This window comes from Chenopodium album, chromosome 20 (assembly GCF_948465745.1).
Source record: "Chenopodium album chromosome 20, dcCheAlbu1.1, whole genome shotgun sequence".
Lineage (NCBI taxonomy): Eukaryota > Viridiplantae > Streptophyta > Magnoliopsida > Caryophyllales > Amaranthaceae > Chenopodium > Chenopodium album.
This window is the reverse complement of record NC_137853.1, coordinates 11,372,475-11,390,233: the sequence shown is the minus strand read 5'-3', so window position 1 is coordinate 11,390,233 and position 17,759 is coordinate 11,372,475. Positions and strand designations below refer to the sequence as shown.

The following is a 17,759-nucleotide window of genomic DNA, read 5'->3' as shown; positions in this document are numbered from 1 at the left end:
TACATCGGTTTGACTTTTACGTTAAGGAAATTTAAATACCAACTTTAACTTGTAAAAAGGTGGCAAACCGGCAAATAAAAGCAAAACGCCTTAGACTCCATCAAAGTAAAGGTTTTCCCAGACAATTATCATATTCGTCAACATCTTACCCGTCTTATTCGCCAACGAGAAAAGCTCCTTCTCTTTGGCCAAAAATTTTTGGGTAAGTATGCTCGAAAATTATGGCTAACTAAAGGTGATCGTAGTTCTAGATTTTTTCATGAGTCTATGAAATTCCGTTCAAGTAAAAAACAAATTTTTCGACTACAAAATGATGATAACCAATGGGTTGATACTCCATCCGAAATTACCAATCTTTTCTTTAAAGAATTTTCCTTACGTTTTAAGACTGCACATCCGCATGGAAGAGCCACCTCCCTCCCGTGGATAGCGCTAGTTATTACACATAATGATAACCTTGATTTAACTCGTTCCTTTACGGATGAAGAAATTAAAGAGGCAGTTTTTGACATGTCTCCCTATAAGGCCCCTGGCTCTGATGGCTATGGCCCTAAGTTTTTTCAGCATTATTGGAATATTATAGGACAAGATATATGTAAAGCCATTAAAGGTTTCTTCTATAATGGTATTTTGTTAAAAGAGCTCAACCATACGATTATTACGTTAATTCCTAAAATTGTCAATCCTTCCAAAGCTAGTCAATACAGACCAATTAGTCTTTGTACAACTATGTATAAAGCAATCTCGAAAATTTTGGTTGCTCGTCTAAAGCCTTTTCTGAAGAAAATTATTGGTCCTCACCAAAACGCTTTTGCGCCTGACCATGCTATTCAAGATATATAATATATTGCTGGTTCATGAGATTTTGAATCTCTTTACTAAGTCTAAAAATAAGCAAGGGTGGCTAGCTCTTAAATTGGACATGGAAAAAGCTTATGATCGTATCGAGTGGGATTTCTTATGGACCACTCTAGCTTCCTTCGGTTTTAGTCCAATTTGGATTAATTGGATCAAGTCATGCGTTACCCCAGTCTCTTACTCGATCTCCTGCAATCAATTATACTACTACAAACCTCATTAAGCCTTCTCGTGGATTGAGGCAAGGAGACCCCCTTTCTCCTGCTCTATTTGTTATATGTATGGAAGTTCTTTCGAAAAAACTACTTTTACTTAGCCATAAAAAATAACTTGGCATTGGTATAAAGATTGCTCCTTCAGCTCCAATTATTCCTTGCTTACTTTTTGCAGACGATAGTCTTTTATTTTGTAAAGCTACTCCTACATCTTGTAATGCCCTATGAAGTACGTTAGCAGAATTTGCTTCCCTCTCAGATCAACTGATTAATTTTCATAAGTCCTCCATAGTTTTCTCTAAATATGTTACTAATCGAAACAAATCTAATTTGGCAAGCTATTTTAATATGACCCCTAAATCTTTCCTTGGACATTTTTTAGGTGTGTTTTTTTAACTCTGCAACTTTCAATAAGGAAAATTTCCAGCATCTCCTTTCTAAGGCCGATCACAAAATGAATTGTTGGTCTTCCAACTTAGTCTCCAAGGCTGGTAAGGTTGTTCTTATTAAGAGTCACCTTGAGGCTATACCCTCTTATGCTATGACTACTGCTCGTTTACCTGCTTCTGTCACTTCGTCTATTGATAAAATAAATAGGGATTTTTTTGGAAACAATCTCCAACAAAGAAAGGCTTACTCATGATTGCTTGGGATACTATATGTCAACCTAAATCACTAGGAGGCCTTGGTCTTCGTAAATCGGAAGCTCTTAATTCTGCTTTCTTAGCCAAACTTGGTTGGCAAATTATGTCTGACCCAACTAACCTCTGGGTTCAATCTGTCACTGCTAAATATTTACGCAATTCTCATTTTCTTAATTACCGTCCTCAACCTAGGGACTCCTAGATTTGGAAGAAAATTCTACATATTCGCCCTCTCTTAATACGAGGACTTCGTTGGAAAGTAGGTAATGGCTCTTCTATTCTTTTTTGGGTAGATATATGGTGTGCTCACACCAATCTTATTGCGCTTCTCAATCTAGATCCTGATCAAATAGCAAATATCGATGTAACGGTTGATATGTTCATCAAAGATAATAATACTTGGGATGTCCCTCTTCTTCTTGATGTTCTTCCTGATACTGTAGTTCAAATTATTCGAGGGATCCCCCTTCCCTTCTCTCCTATTCCAGATGAACCCTGTTGGGGACTTTCTAAAGATGGTCAATTCACTATAAAATCTGCTACTTGGCTTGCTCACTCACATTCTTCGTCTAAATGGGAATTCAGTTGGATTTGGAAATTGGATATTCCCCCAAAAATTCAGATTTTCCTTTGGCAAATCCTCCATAATAGTCTTCCTACCTGTCATACTTTATCTTCCCGTCATATTGATGTCCCTAGTTTTTGTGCTCTTTGTACAAATCACCTTGAATCCCAGGATCATTTATTCCTCTCTTGTCCATTTTCTATAGAACTTTGGTCCTCTTCCTCCGTCCGTCAGTGACTTGGTATTCTCCCTCAGATTACTCAGATCCATGATTTATTTCGCTTTCTTAAAGTCACTTCATCTAGATTTCTTCCTAAAATAGCTATCTTGTTTTGGGGTATTTGGAAACATCGTAATGCAGTCATTTTTAAGAATTCTTCTGCTATAATTCATAATGCTTTTATACGATCTTTCTCTTTATTTAAGGAATGGGAATTTCGCTCACTTCTTGATGCCACCCATCGTCCCACTATTACATCATCTCAGCCACCTCCTCCTACCCCCCCTCCTATCATTTCTTGGGCTCCTCCTCCATTAGGATTTTGTAAACTTAATTTTGATGGCTCGGCTAATTTGAATTCTGCTACTGCAGGCGTGGTCATTCGAGACAACTTGAGTAATCATGTGGCAAGTCGCACTTACAATTTAGGCTCTTGTCCGGCTTTCCTTGCAGAAGCCATTGCCCTTCGCAATGGACTCCTTCTTGCTAAAGATTATAATATTTCCGATATTTTTATTGAAGGTGATAATCTAACAGTTATTAATATTTTGCAGGGTCATTTCAGCTGTCCATGGAAACTACATCTTCTTATGGCAGATATCAAGACTCTTTTGGATTCTTTTTCGAGCTTTCAGGCAAGACATATCTATCGGGAAGGAAATCGGGCAGCAGATTATATTGCCTCTCTCGGCTATTCTACTCCGACTCATCAAGATATAGATCCGTTTCTAGATAGTAAATTTTCTTATTTTTTACTCCTTGATAGATTAGGTCATGGTCTTGCGAGAAGACGTAACTAATCTCCTTCATGTATCTTACTTTTCAAAAAAAAAAAATCAAAGTAAAGGTTTTTCTAGTCTAGAGAGAAAAAAAGGTTTTGCTGCCAACGAGTTGGTTTTTGATGATTTGCGTGTTTCTTGTCTTTGCAATGTGAGACGGGATGATTACCGCCTTAGCTTCGTTGAGGGTTGGCCTACCAAGGATGATATTGTAGGCGGTCAACTCCTCAACGACCAAGAATCTGGCGACAATGTGTCGTCCCTGGCCTTTTTCTCCCAGCCGGATGGGCAAGTTAATTCTTCCGGCTGGGTAGACCATCCCACCCCCAAAACCAACCAAGGGGTGGGTGACCGGATGCATGCAGCTGACATTGTATTTCAGCTTCTGCAGGCACCGGAGACTGATAATGTCCGACGAGCTGCCGGTGTCAATAAGGATCCGTCCAACCAGCTAGTTGGCAACCTTACATTCAATGACGACCGGGTCGTCATGCGGACGGCGGACGCTGCCCCTGTCCTTCTCAGTTATGAGGACGTCTGGGAAGGTGGAACTGGCAGACGCCTGCTCATCATCATCATCCTTGTCCATCTTTCGAAGATGGCTCTTGTTGCCCCGGATGGTAGGGCCACCACATGAAAATCCGCCTGCTATAGTGTAGACCGGATCCTTGTCGGTATCCGAGCTACTAGTAGGCTGATGGGTAGTCTTAGGGGACTGACCCTTGTTTTTCTTCTTTGCCCCAACTGGGGACTTAGAAATGTAGGACTTTAGAAGCCCTTTGTCAGCCACACGGTCCAACGTCCGCTGTAGACTGAAGCAGTCGTTGGTGTCATGGCCAACCTCCTCATGGAACTGGCAAAATTTATTTTTGTTCCATGACTGGACAAAACTCTTCATTGGATTCGGCTTCTCAATGGACAGTCGGTCCTTTACCTCCATGAGGATGGAGTTGCAGTCTTTGTTAAACTCGTACTTGGGGACGTACGGTTTAAAATCTCTCTTTTTCTTCTGGGACGGCTGGTCAGAATCACTAACCGCCCAGACTTCTTTTCTCTTTTTGCTCTCTTCTTTCTTGTTACCCGGCTGAGAAGACCGGCTTTCTTTTTGTTTGTCAGACTTCTTGGAGTCTGACTGACTACTAGGCGTGCAGAGGTCGGTAGCTTGAATGTAGCTCTCCGCCTCCCTCAGGGCCGCCTGTAGCGTAAATGCCCCCTTTCTGACAAGGTCGAACTTAAAAGCCGACCCGTCTCTCAGACCCTTGAAAAAGTCTGGGTTGGTGGTACCATCATAGGTGCCCACCAACACATTCTTAACCTTGGACGGCTGAGCCGCCTCGGTTTTATTCTTGGCAAACGCAGAGGGTTGTTCACCAAGCTTAAGCAGCCGGAGCTGCCAGTCCAAAGGCTGGACAGAGGTGTATGCCGCCTGTCCTCTAAAAGGAGGAGGCTGCATGAACTGTAGGCCATATTGCCCATTTTGCGCCTGAGGCGCATATGGGACAGACCCAATCATCGGTTGAGGCTCGGTATTGACAGTTTTGCCGCCTGTCCGACTCTCAAGTAAGGACTGTGAGTACCCTACAGAAGTTTCTTTGAAGCTGTCTGGAAAGCTCGAAGTAGAGGCTGACTCAGACAGCTGCTGGTTTCTCCTCCGCTCGATAATGTGTCGAGCGTCGGAGGCTGTTTTCTTGCTGGTCCCCGGCTGTTCATGCCAAGGCTGCCTCTGAGGACCAGTAGGCAGTAGAATTTTCGACCAGTCAAGTCTGGAGGCCATCCTCTCCTTCTCCCTTTCTTTGTCTTTGGGATGGGGAGTTGGACGCCTGTCCTTGACGGGCTTTTTCTTCCCAGGAGTGGGAGACTTCTTAGCCGGCGGACTCTTGCTAGAGCCTGCCTTGTTTTTGTTGATCATGGCCTTGATTTCACCCTTAAAAGAGTTCATGAATTTCATGAGCTCATCCTGGGTGACTGGGGCTTGACCTCTGGCCTTCTAGGTTTCCCCTTCTGGCCTCTCAGAGGGGCGCCTGCTTGGGCCCGCCTGGTCAAGATTGCGCTCCAATTTATCTTTGGAACGCTTGTACTTAGACACGAAGGACCCATCATTTGTGATGTAGGTCTCCACGTCATCATCATCTTCATCATCAGCTTCATCCTCAGTGACGACCTCAGGCGGAGGCCGAGGGAACGACTGAGGGATTCCAGAACCTCCCGGCTGAGATGCCGGTTGAGGGTTTTCTTGGTTCTCCGGTTGTATAACCGGTTGTAAGTTTGTAAGATCAGGAATGGGTATAGACTCTCCAACCATCTTTGAGGTACTCTCCCCACAGACGGCGCCAAATGTTTTGGGTGTTTTTGTCCCTCGGGAGAGTTACAGCTCGAAGACTGGTCCGGTGCGGCCTGTACCTGCAAGACAAACGGAGACACCAGTTGGTAGGTGCTCCGCCTCCGACGATCAAGTTAGTAACTTGAAAGGAGAGAAAAAGGTGCGAAAATTTAGGTGGGGATCTGCTCGGGTTCCAAGCTCAGTTGTCTCTATCAAAGGGACAGTTTGTAATAAATGGTAGAACGTGCCCTCTAAAAGAGGGGAATCTACCTATTTATAAGGTCCTTGGGAATTGTGCCCCTGATTAGGTCACAGAACCCTAATTAGTGGTGGGCTGCGCCGTTTTACGGCTTTCTCGGGATTTGGGCCTGAAGGCCGTCATCCTCCAAATATCTGGGATGACACGTGTCAAGCAGGGATATGTCCACTTTGGACCACCCTGGGGGCTGACACGTGTCACCCTCTGGTTGGTCCACATGGCGGGGTAAAATTACCCTAAACACATTCCACTTAAGGAATTTTTTTCCTGAACAATGAATTCACTTTTCTTATCTCGATCATCACCCAAATTAATTATGCACTCATTAGTCAATTTTTCCTGGTCTAGTTGTCCTCATCAATACCTTCCTTAGTTTGGTTCCTAGGAAAATCCATCGATAGCTCATTCGTATCCTCCTCTTGATTCAAAACAGAAAATCTTGACCCAGAATTTTCTCCAGACTCAGTGCTTGGCTGATTTTTCGGCACCCATTGACTTGTTTTCCTCGATTGGCTAGTATTCTGACTTTGTGGCTAAGGATTGGTATTGCTACCAAGTCTATGGTTTACACCTTAGTTACTTTTTTGATTCGACTTCCTAGCAGTTCTCTGGACAATCTTCCAGGACCCGTAGTCATCTTTTACTTCTGGATGAGTTTGTCTCTCCTGCTTTTCAATCACACCATCTTGCTCATGAACTTCCTTAGAAAAGGATTCACATTGATCATCCTTGTGACCCAATTTACCACATTTGAAGCAAATGAGTCTTATACCTTCATATTGAATCTTTCAGATACGACCATTAGATCGAAACTTAGAGAGCAAGGGCTTAGTTAAATCAACTTCAATACTAAAATGAACGAATTGTCCTCAATTTTGAAATTCAATGTGTTTATCCACCCGAATGACCTTACCTATCTTCGATCCAATTTTATGCAGAAAAGCGAGGTCAAAATATTTGACAGATAGGTTAGGAATCCGAACCCACGCAGTAAGCTTCTTAATCGGCTCTTCATTTGGAATAAAGTTTGGGATCCATTTACGAATGCTTAAATAGCTATCACCAATAATCCAAAGACCCTATGTCATGACAAAATCATAATCATCCATATTGTTAAACCTAATAATATAATACGAACATCTCACATCAGTTAGCGCTATATTTCCTTTCAGATTCCACTTAAGCCAGAGCCTTCGAATTAAGATTTCATAGCTCAATTTTTTATCAAAAAGTTTGATAATCAGAGCATTCTTCCATGGTTGCCTTAGACGCCTTTTCTCCTCTTTTGAAAGCAGGATTGTTGGACATTTTTCATCATCAGACACATTCGCATCAGGAACATCATCATCCGGTTCCTCCTCTTCAAATCCATGAGTTTCAAATAGCGGATTCACCGTTCTCTGAACCCCATTCATAGCCTGGAGATATGACCCCTGTCGAACAAGATCTTTGGATGGAGCACCATCCACAATTTGCATCTCAACATCAGCAATAGCTTTAGGCATAGATGCTTCTCCCTCCCCATTTTCATGGTATTGCCGTTCAAATTTCTTGTTTAAGCGATGGAGAATGTCATTCTCCTCACTCGAAAGTTCCTTTGTAATTGTCGATACTTGTAAACCAGTCTGCAAGCAACACCATTGTAGTTGTACTCTAATTGAACGAAGTTGATCTTGTATGCCAATTTCATTATTGTGCATAAGATAATGAATTGATGCTACAAATGAAAGCGCTTTGATTGGATGGAGTTAGGGTTATTCAAGGTGCGGTCTAGACCAAGCCAAACCGCAAAAAAAAAAAAAAATTGCACTTTTGACAAATTAATAATTAGGTATGAAGTTGCTAAAAAAATAAGTTGTTTTTGACAAAATGGCGTTTTTACAGGTTGTTTCTGATAATTTTCCTAATATTTTTTCAATTGAACATACACATTTCCATAGGCAAACAAGTTTTTACCAAGCTGCCATTAAATTTCTAAATTTTGTTAATCTTTGAGAATAAGTAGAGTTGATCAAATATGGCCCAACCCACTAGCTCGGCCCAAAAAAAGGTCGTGTTTGCGTAAGTCTAAACAGGCATCATTTTTAGTTAAAAATATGAACTCGGAAGAAAAAAAAATCCGCTTTTTCACAACAAGTCCGCCGCTTTTTTTACAAATTCCAGCATGAGATATTATGTTAAGGTTCGACCCAACCCAAATTTTTTATCACCTCTAACTCTCTAAGGTATTATATCACTAATAAATAAAGTCGGTCTCGCAGCCAGACCACGAGACATCGACACTTGACATTTTATTTTTTCGCCAAGCATTGAGCCACATAGGCGATAAATAGGTGTTATTGTGACACATAGTATGCTAAATAAGCGAATTTTGAATAGATTTTTTAAAGATTAAAATGTTGTATTGTGTTTTATTATCGATATACTTCTAATATTTCATATATACAAAATTATTCATAATTTTTAATAAATATCTTATAACTCAATACTATTTCCATCATAAAATTTGTTTTAAAAAGTTCTTTAAATTGATATCCATGTATAATATCTTTTTTAAAAAAAAAATAGATAATAAGTAATAGCAAGTTTTAATCAAAAATAATTTCATGAGAAATAATTTAAGTGCAATGAAAAAAATAAAAGTTAATAATAACATACATGATATTTAATTAATTACAAAGAAAACTACAAAAAGTATAATATTATATAAATAAGCGATATGATATCGTATGTTTAAATATTTTACATTACCGAATTATATGACCGTATTAGCATTCAAGATAAAAAAAGGTTAGGAACAATTTGATATCGTCCGGGTACAAATCTAGTTTATTTATGTTGTGGTGAAATTTTTAATCTAATTTTACCATTAAACAACCGCCAATATAATATTTTGGATACAAAAATTATTGTTGAATTAATATAATTTTTATGAAAATTAGTATAAATTGTGCATTGCACGGGACTTAAACTTAGGGCTGTACACAGTTCGGTCTAGACCGTAACCAAACCAGTTGGTTTGGTTTACGGTTTGGAAAAATATGGTTTGGTTTCGATTTTTGTGGAAATATGGTTTGCGGTTTGGTTTGGTTTTTCGAAAATTATAAACCAAACCAAACCGTAAACCAATAAACCGCATTTTAATATTTATATAATTTTTAATTAAATTAAAATAGTTATTATATATTATAAAAAAAATTAGAAAAACAAAAAAAAACATGAAAAATCATTAGAAGACTATACAATCAGTATACTACTATACTCTATACTCATTCTCAAATATCAATACTTAAAATTCAATAGGTCATATAACTCGTATTGCTCTTATTGTGTTAGCTAGGGGTGAACATGGTCTGGTTTGGTGCGGTTTGAGTCTAAACCAAACCAAACCGCAAAATACGGTTTAGTCAATTTTCCAAACCAAACCAAACCATATTAGTATTGAAACCAAACCAAACCAAACCGTAATAATGCGGTTTGGTGCGGTTTGGTTTGTGGTTTATGATAAGACGACATTTTTTCCTAAAAAATTGTCAAATATTAATAATTTATAATAAAGTATAAATAATTAGCCTAAAGGGATTAAATTTTACTAAAAAGTTTTAATAAAAATAACAACCAACTAATAGTTTGATTTCAATACTAATATGGTTTGGTTTGGTTTGGAAAATTGACCAAACCGTGTTTTGTGGTTTGATTTGGTTTAGAATCAAACCAGACCATGTTCACCCCTACTGTTAAACTAGTCAACTATTAAGATTAATGGGGGATTGAGGCCTTGAGGGCTCCAAGATACAAGTCATACAACACTCCAAAAAAAATTGAACGTTTTGGCGCGAATACAAATTTTTTTGATACCCCAAATTCCAGATAAATGAAAATGGAGGGAACAGGGAACTATCTAAACTAATCTGCATATTCAGCAAAACCCGAACTCTTATCAGAATTTTGCAAGAAATTGATTGCTAGTTTTGAAGTATCGGAAGATATGCAGAAAAAGATTGAATCATTCTTCAAACACTCATCAAATCCTCCTCCATCTGCAAATTCCGATGATTTATTTGACGGAATTAGGGCACCAAAATTTCCAGAAATTCGAATCAAATACACTCGCCAACCCACCAGGTACTTCAAATTTTTCCCTAAATTACGCATTTACAACTTCAATTAATCAAATTTTATTCATACCCAGATCGTTAATTTGTTCCAAATTTAATATTATGGCCCTATAATTTAGGGTTGAAGAATCAACAAGTGATGGGTTAATTGGGGAAGAAAGTTTCGCAGAGCAAATTGAAAAGAGTGAGATATTGAAAGGAAAGAATTTGAATAAGAAGAGAAAGTATGCCCAATTTCATTTGGAATTGGGTCAGTCTGATTTTCTTCTTCATACTTGTAAAATTTGTGGGATTCAGTATACTAAAGGAGATGAAACTGATGAGAGGGTTCATACTGCATTTCATAAGAATTATACTCATGGAATCCAATTTAAGGTGAGATTTGCATAATTTAGTCCTTTTTTTAATAATCCTTCTTTTTTTTTTTATTCGTATTTGATTGAATTGTTGTATTGGTTTACAGGGCTGGTGCCAAGAGCGATTGATTTATTTACCAGCTCTCGAAAGGGATCGTATCGTAGTTGTTTTGAATTGTGATCCTCCGGCTCAAAAGAAGAAGGTTGAGATCTTATTTTATTTTGCTTTAAAAGTAGCTGCTGTTTCTTTGTTGGTGATTTTTTTGGTTTGTGGACAAGATTGAGATGATTGTGCAGTAAATTTAGCTTTTTGTTGGGGAATTATTATGTTTTAGGTACAAGAAGTTGTAAAAATGATGGAGATTGAACTTGGTGATGGGTGGATTTTCCATGAGCTTTGTCAGGTTTGTACTGAGGTGTTGGAGCTATCAGACTTATCACTTCATTTCGTGTTATGAGTAGATTACTCAGTATAACCTTTGCTGAATGGTTGTTGCAGGTGTATTTGTTTATATCCTCACAAAGAGTCGCGGGCTGTTTGATTGTGGAGCCAATAAGCACGGCACACAAGCTCCTTTCAGACTCAGTGCAAAAATTATCGGATAGTGCTGGTGGGAAAGAGGTAATAGCTAAAGCAAAGACATTGCAGTTTGGTACAATATGCTTTCAAAGGGAAGTTTCTAGGAAAGGCTCTACCCATAAAAACTCGGAGGCTATGAATTCTAATTTACTTGGATCCATTGTATGTGAAGAAGAGGCTACACCTGCTTCTTGTGGCATCAGAGCTATTTGGGTCAGCCCATCAAATCGAAGAAAACATATTGCAACTCACTTGTTAGATGCTGTGAGGTAACTTAGCTCTTCCAACACTTTGAAATTTACATATGTTTGTGTATAAATTGCTATGAATGAGAACATAGACTGATTAGAATAATGGCAAGAAAGTTGTTACTAATGAGTAATGACCTGTTATAGTTATGTAAAAAGTGTCCTGCCTTTTTTTTACTGCCTTGCATTGGACATATAGTGACTAACTAACAGCGACTCCTTGTATGGTCCATTTACCCATGCCTAGGCAAAAAAGAAGAGGGGTACAAATTAGGTCCATAGAGAGAGTAGTCATTCACATTGCATTGATAATGGTTCCTGCTTGAGTAAAGATTTTTGGCAAAGTCACGATACTTTTTACTTATTCTAATATGTCTTAATGAGATGACAACCAATAATTATATATTTATGACGTGAATGGTGAATATGGATTCTGGAATCAAATGTACCTGGGGGCTTATGTGCTTAGGTCCACTACTGTTGATAGAATAATTTTATTACTGCAAGAATCTGGATGAGATACCTTGGAGCTGCTTTAATCAAGGCAGATTTCTGCTTAGTGAGTTACTTATTTAGTAATTTACTATGGAAGCTTAAAACCTTGAATAGATGCTAATATATATCATTATGGCAGTGATGGAAAATTGGCTATGCATTTTACTGTTAGATTGTATATGTTTGATTATTAAGGTCTCTTGGTGAAACGTTAATCTAGAGTGTTAGTGAATGCAAATTGCATATTGTACTGGACATAGGTGATTAGGTGGTTGGAGTTGCAGTAGGTCTTTTCTCATGCTAACTATTTACTGATTTTTAAAGAAAAGAATAAAATCATAACATTAGCATCATGTAAGTGTCAGATTTGCATCTTGGCTAATGGAAATCTTGCAATGCGCTCACATACCTTCCAAAATTAGAAGTGTGAACTCCTTGTGCCCCCTCCCGCCTTGGCAGCTCTTTGAAGGTATGACTGAGTCTTTGAGTAAGGGTAGTTCACATTTACACTATATTTGGATACGAAGATTTGGAGAGGTAAGGGAGGGATGTGAAAGTCAGGAATTCGTTTTCCCTTGTTTGCAGCAGAAATAGGGAAGTAAAAAGAAAGGTCTGAGGGAACGAGGGATTCATTTGCCTCCCTTTTATTATCGACCCCCCCCCCCCCCCCCCAACCCACCCACACACACACACACACACCTCTCTTTCTTTTCCTTTTTTTCCCTTCCCCTCCTCAAAAGCTGACCAAACAGAATCTTAGTTATGACGTTGAATTGCTGCAAAAGTAAGGCAATAGTACAGCATCTGACTGTCAGCATACCCTCTTTGCATTTTTATTTGCATCATTTAGGAGGAGATTGGCGTGATTTTTGTAGAATATAAAGCTTATCGTTGTGGCCTTTTGAGTGCACTCACGGACGAGGGTTTGGTTTGCTGACTTGGTGATAAGGAGACTGTAAAGTTTGCTACTGCATTACTTAGCTATTTCAATTATCACTTCTTATATTGATGTCTCATGCTCTCATCACCCGTGTGAGGTAAAATTATATCTGTAGAGCTGTTTTGATGCTGGTAGTCATTAAGCTAGATTGGACATTTGACAGAAGCTCGTAAATACTCGTAGGAAGAATTCATCTTGATGATCCCACAAAACCTCATTCATAAATTTTCATTGCATATTATCATGTATGCTACCTAAGAGCCTAAGTCTCAACTTTTTTGAAATAGTTGATGGCCATAAAGATCCTTGACTTGGTTGTCTTAAAGTCACATGCTCCCTGATGGCAATACAAGCATTGCAATAGGTTCTGTAATGAACAAACTCCGCATTCACCCACCCAGTAAAGCTTGCACCTACAGACATAATCTCTTAGTCTTGTACTGCCTGGCTTCTCTTGCAGTCTTGCTAGTAGAATTTTGTAAGCAACAGCAGCACTCTGTGTTACGACTCCTCAAATCAACTAATAACTGAGTGACTATCACTCTATAGAGTTTTTTATCTTGGCTGCCCCAATGTTTCATGATCATTCTGATGTTATACACTTATACTAAGTATTGCTTTCAAGGTTCATCAATTCCCTGGACAACCCTGCAGGTTCATAAATTAGTCTGGCGACTTGGCGAGGCTAACTACAATAAAATATATGATAGGGGAGTTATTGAGGAGACAGTTTACATTTTTTAATGCAGCATAAATTTGCCCTTCAGTCTTTTTCATTATTTTGCTTTTGTTAGTTAATCATATTTTAGTGGTATTTAGATCTTTCTTCTGATGTCAAATGTTCATGCAGGAAAAGCTTCTCTACAGACTATGTTCTTGAGCACTCGCAATTAGCATTCTCTAATCCAACCTCAGCAGGAAAGGCATTGGCAACCAATTATACTGGTACAGGATCTTTCTTGGTGTACAAAACATAGTTATACACTTACACCACTATTAAATATATACTCCAATGTATTTGCTCTATTAAAGTTTGTAAGTTTCGAAATTACACCGGCTTTAGCTCCTGAATATCTTGCAAACATTTTATCTTTGCATTCTGCTAATTACTTACCTCTGTAGCCAAGTTACCAGACACAGGAACCAAATTACAACCCAACATTTATTCAGCTTAGGGAAGCATTACATATAACCAGACAGTAAAATCTCCTTAATACATGGTAAAACTTTTTTTTTTTCCTTCCTCTTCACAAGTGGCCCTAGATTACAAGGCCCATAAGATCATTCAAATCTCAGTTTGTTTACAACAGGCCCACTTTCTTGCCTCTTGCTTAAGAATGTTAGGATTTTCATCACCTCTAAAAGCAAGTGGGGAGAAAAGCTGCAAAGCCCATAACATTGTTTGTTAGATGATGTGTATATTTTTGCATAGAATTTTGGTGTGGAAGCATGGTAGGTGGATGAAATCATTGTACACAATCCTGCATTTTCCCAAAAGTTCACATTTTTGTGTGCCTAACTTGCTCTTTTTTAGCACTTTTTATAACAATGGAAGCGCAATTCTATAACTTTTGAACATTTAAAACATTGGAAAATTGTTTAATATCTTTATGTCAAAGTTATGTATTTATAAGATTAGCTTGTACAGTTTACAAGGGAAGGAAATTTGGAGAAAATGTCAAAAACTTTGAATTACATTGTAATGCGATTTTTTTTGGGGTTGTACTTATTAAAATAGATTAGCTTACCACTCTAGATACAATATTATTGATCCCATGAGAGTAATGCGTAGAGCAATCCAAATAGGCATCAAAATGGTGCATTGTAGATCATTGATGACTTTTAATGTGAAACAAAAACAGTCTAACAAAATAGAATCTAATGGAGAAAGTAGTGTATTTGAAAACCTTAATCTATAGTTCTTAGGTAAGTTGGAGTTATAGACTTCTAACGAAAGTAGTTTATTGAAAAAGAGAATTTACATGTAAGGTTATAAGAAACGCTAATGTGGGTTTTGATTCAATATCGGGAGACCCTTTTAGGAAAATGGAATTAATTAAAGTTTAAAGAGGGGTTTGGATCTTAAACTCTCAATATATATGTAGTATAATTTAAGGGCATGTTCTCATTGACTGAACTCAGCTGAATTGAACTGAACTGAAATGAATATTTTATAAGAGAAGGAAATTAGAAGCTGAACTGAACTGAACTGAATTTCAACGTAAGAGAACAGGCCCTAAGTTAAATTTAAGTCGACTTAAGTTGTTTAAGTTGAATTAAATTAAATAAAACACACCATGTAACTATGACATCTTCATATATTTGAGTTAGCAATCAATATATCTGCTTTGCATACAACATTATTCATAGCACTTTGTAACATCTAAAGTCTAATGTAGCATGGCATAAATGTGATGGAATGATTTGTAGTACTTATATAATTGATTAATCATTCTTCAATAATCAATAGTATAATGTTTGCAAGAAGCACATGGTACGTAAAAAGACCAAAACTGAAAAGCCATTGCTTCAACGTCACTCCCTCTTACATTACATAAATGAAACTCCCCCAATTTGCAACTAATGCTCCCTTCAGCTTCTGCACCCCTCCATTTCCTACCCTTTCTTGTCTCCTTTTTTTTTTTTTTTTTTTTTTTTGCTCACCAAGATGCTGTTTTTTTTTTTTGGAAATCCAAGTCCCTGAAATTCATTAATTGGAAGTTACATCAACAATTTACATATGGAGTTAAAATATGGTAGATTGGGAGTATTAAATACAGTAGAAAAGTATTATTTGGCCAAACAAAGCTATAGAACAAATGCAACAAATAGACTTAGGACATGTTCATTTCATCTTATATTAACTTATTTAATTTTACCTTATCCGTAAGTTTAGATAACATAAGTTAAGAGCATATAATTTGTTTTATGCACAATTTCAAATTAATTTAGATTAATCGATAATGAATGTTAAAATAGAATTAACAAGAATAGTTTTTAAGTTCTATCAATAAAAGGGGTTTCATGATCACATTAACAAGAATAGAATTTGAGTTCTTAAATGAAAAGGATTGTAAGTTCTTAAATTAACAAGAATAGATGTTTAGTTCTTAAATGAAAAGGATAATGCAACTCAAGTATTACTAGAATTTTTTAATTTTTTTTTTTTTTTTTGGATGGGGGGATTGTGTGTGTTTGGAATTCAATGTTTTAGATTTGTAGAGCAACATGGATCTCTTGACATTTAAGGGTTATGATTTTAATTACTATGAAATACTTCGTATATCATATTTAAGGAGTAACAACGAGCAAATATGACTTCCTTAAGAGTTGGGAGATGGTTCTATTAACTTTCTACCTTTGTCTGTATGAGTTAGGACTAGATCTGTAGAGGACATATTTTATACTAGCACTATGTATTATGTAGTTCTTATCGCTTAATGATGATATAACATTACAAAATAAAAGGCCGGTTACATTGAGAAATGTTGGTAAGAAATGGTAACTACGATAATGTTGGAGGCAATGAAATTTAAAATGTGTCACCATGGTTATAAGGCAAGCACAACCGCACAACCCAAGTTTGAGACAAAATTTAGCTAGGCACAACCACACAACCATACTTCAAACTCAGCAAGGCACGACCATTCTTAAAACTTAGCTAGACACAACCGCACAGCCCAAGCTTGAGACGATATTCTATGCCCGTGCTATGTTGGGTTGGCCACTCTTAAGTCTTAACATCACGATCCGCCCTTTAGAATATCCTTATAAGGTCGTGTTTTGTCCACTTTATTAAATATAATATGCTTAGATTGCTTACTCATTAAATCAAGCTCTCAACAACTTGTTACAAACGTGTTGAGTCGTGTTGTATCGTGCCAAACAAACATAGTTCTCGGATTGTTCCACCATCCAACCCAATGTCAAGCCAAATAATATCGTTCAATCAGAATTCGACACAACTATATCTATATTTTGAATCCAGAAACATCAAAATTTTAAAGTATCAGAATTTTTGAGTAAAAAAATCCACTTGAGCTGTGGTCAGTTTGCACAGCACTTCTTTGACGAGCCATAGTAAAAGACCTTCTGCACACGCTACCTTAAGGTAGGACTTGGCTTGGCCTATCGCAGCTGAAAAGTGGCCCACTTTCGGCAGTGCATTGGAATTCCCCATCAAATTATTAACCCAATTTAAGAAAGAAAGAATCAAATAACTTTTTTGTAACATCAACATCATAACTTAGACAAACTAGTCAATTTGCTGCTCCTTGCTCTTCCCTATCCTCATTCACACTTGCATGTTTATAGAAACAACCCACTTTCACCGGAGATTATCTTAGCATTCCCCTAATTTAGTACCTTTTGTGTTTCCCTGTATGTTATAGTCTTATATATAGGCATGATCAATTCCCTGTTCGCGTTATTGATTCACCCTGTTTGTAATTAATTGTCACGTTGATAAATTTTGATTATTTTATTTAGAAAAGAGTCAACTAATTTTTGATTACCCAAAGTAAACCTAAATGAAATCAGACCCAATTCAAAGTGGAGCTAACCCGCTTTTGAATTGATACCCAAAGTAATCTAAGTTGATTTTAACCCAATTTTATAGAATTGAGTGAACTTGATGGTCGAGTGACTCAAACCGAAATTATTTGATACTCGAAATAACCTGAAATGATTATAACCCTTCCAAAAAGACATTAAGGAAACCCAAATAAACTAGCTCAATTTTTGTAATTTTTTATTTTATGATATGTTAGTATTTCCATTGCATATTTTGAGTATTATTTTGAATCATCGATCATGTTTAATCTCGAAATGACCCAATTTATTTTATTCTAATCCGAAATACTTAAATGTTCTAAGGTTGACTCGACTCGAAATGACTTAATTCGAACATTACCTGATCAAAACATACCTAGAAGTTTTGACTCGATCCGAAATGGCACAATCTAAAAAGTCCACTCAACTCGAAACTTGACCCAACTTGATTATCTATTGACTCAAACATATTCGAAACTCGAATCGACCCTGACTTAAATTCGATTTAACTCGGTTATTTGTTGACTCAAACAAGCCAAAAACCCGAATTGACTTGACCCGAACCTGACCCAAAAGCATAATAAACCCAAAATTATTTGTCAAAAACAATT

At 37.4% G+C, this 17,759-nt stretch overlaps 1 protein-coding gene across 1 annotated transcript; it reads left to right on the top strand.

Annotated features, from left to right (window-relative positions):
* Nucleotides 1-9,766: 9,766 nt before the first annotated feature.
* LOC145599394 (protein CHROMOSOME TRANSMISSION FIDELITY 7-like) lies at nt 9,767-13,580 on the top strand. Its single transcript, XM_081655785.1, has 6 exons — nt 9,767-9,985; nt 10,098-10,353; nt 10,442-10,537; nt 10,670-10,738; nt 10,834-11,183; nt 13,448-13,580. The coding sequence occupies exons 1-6, from the start codon at nt 9,849-9,851 to the stop codon at nt 13,572-13,574; spliced, it is 1,035 nt and encodes a 344-aa protein (XP_081511911.1). The 5' UTR covers nt 9,767-9,848; the 3' UTR covers nt 13,575-13,580.
* The last annotated feature ends 4,179 nt before the right edge of the window (nt 13,581-17,759 follow it).

What these genes read in the sequence shown, in the direction of transcription:
- LOC145599394 (XM_081655785.1), top strand. Translation starts at nt 9,849, where the DNA reads ATGCAGAAAAAGATTGAATCATTCTTCAAACACTCATCAAATCCTCCT. An exon ending in TACACTCGCCAACCCACCAG is followed by an intron (nt 9,986 to 10,097) that starts GTACTTCAAATT and finishes CCTATAATTTAG; the next exon opens with GGTTGAAGAATCAACAAGTG. An exon ending in TTTTCCATGAGCTTTGTCAG is followed by an intron (nt 10,739 to 10,833) that starts GTTTGTACTGAG and finishes TGGTTGTTGCAG; the next exon opens with GTGTATTTGTTTATATCCTC.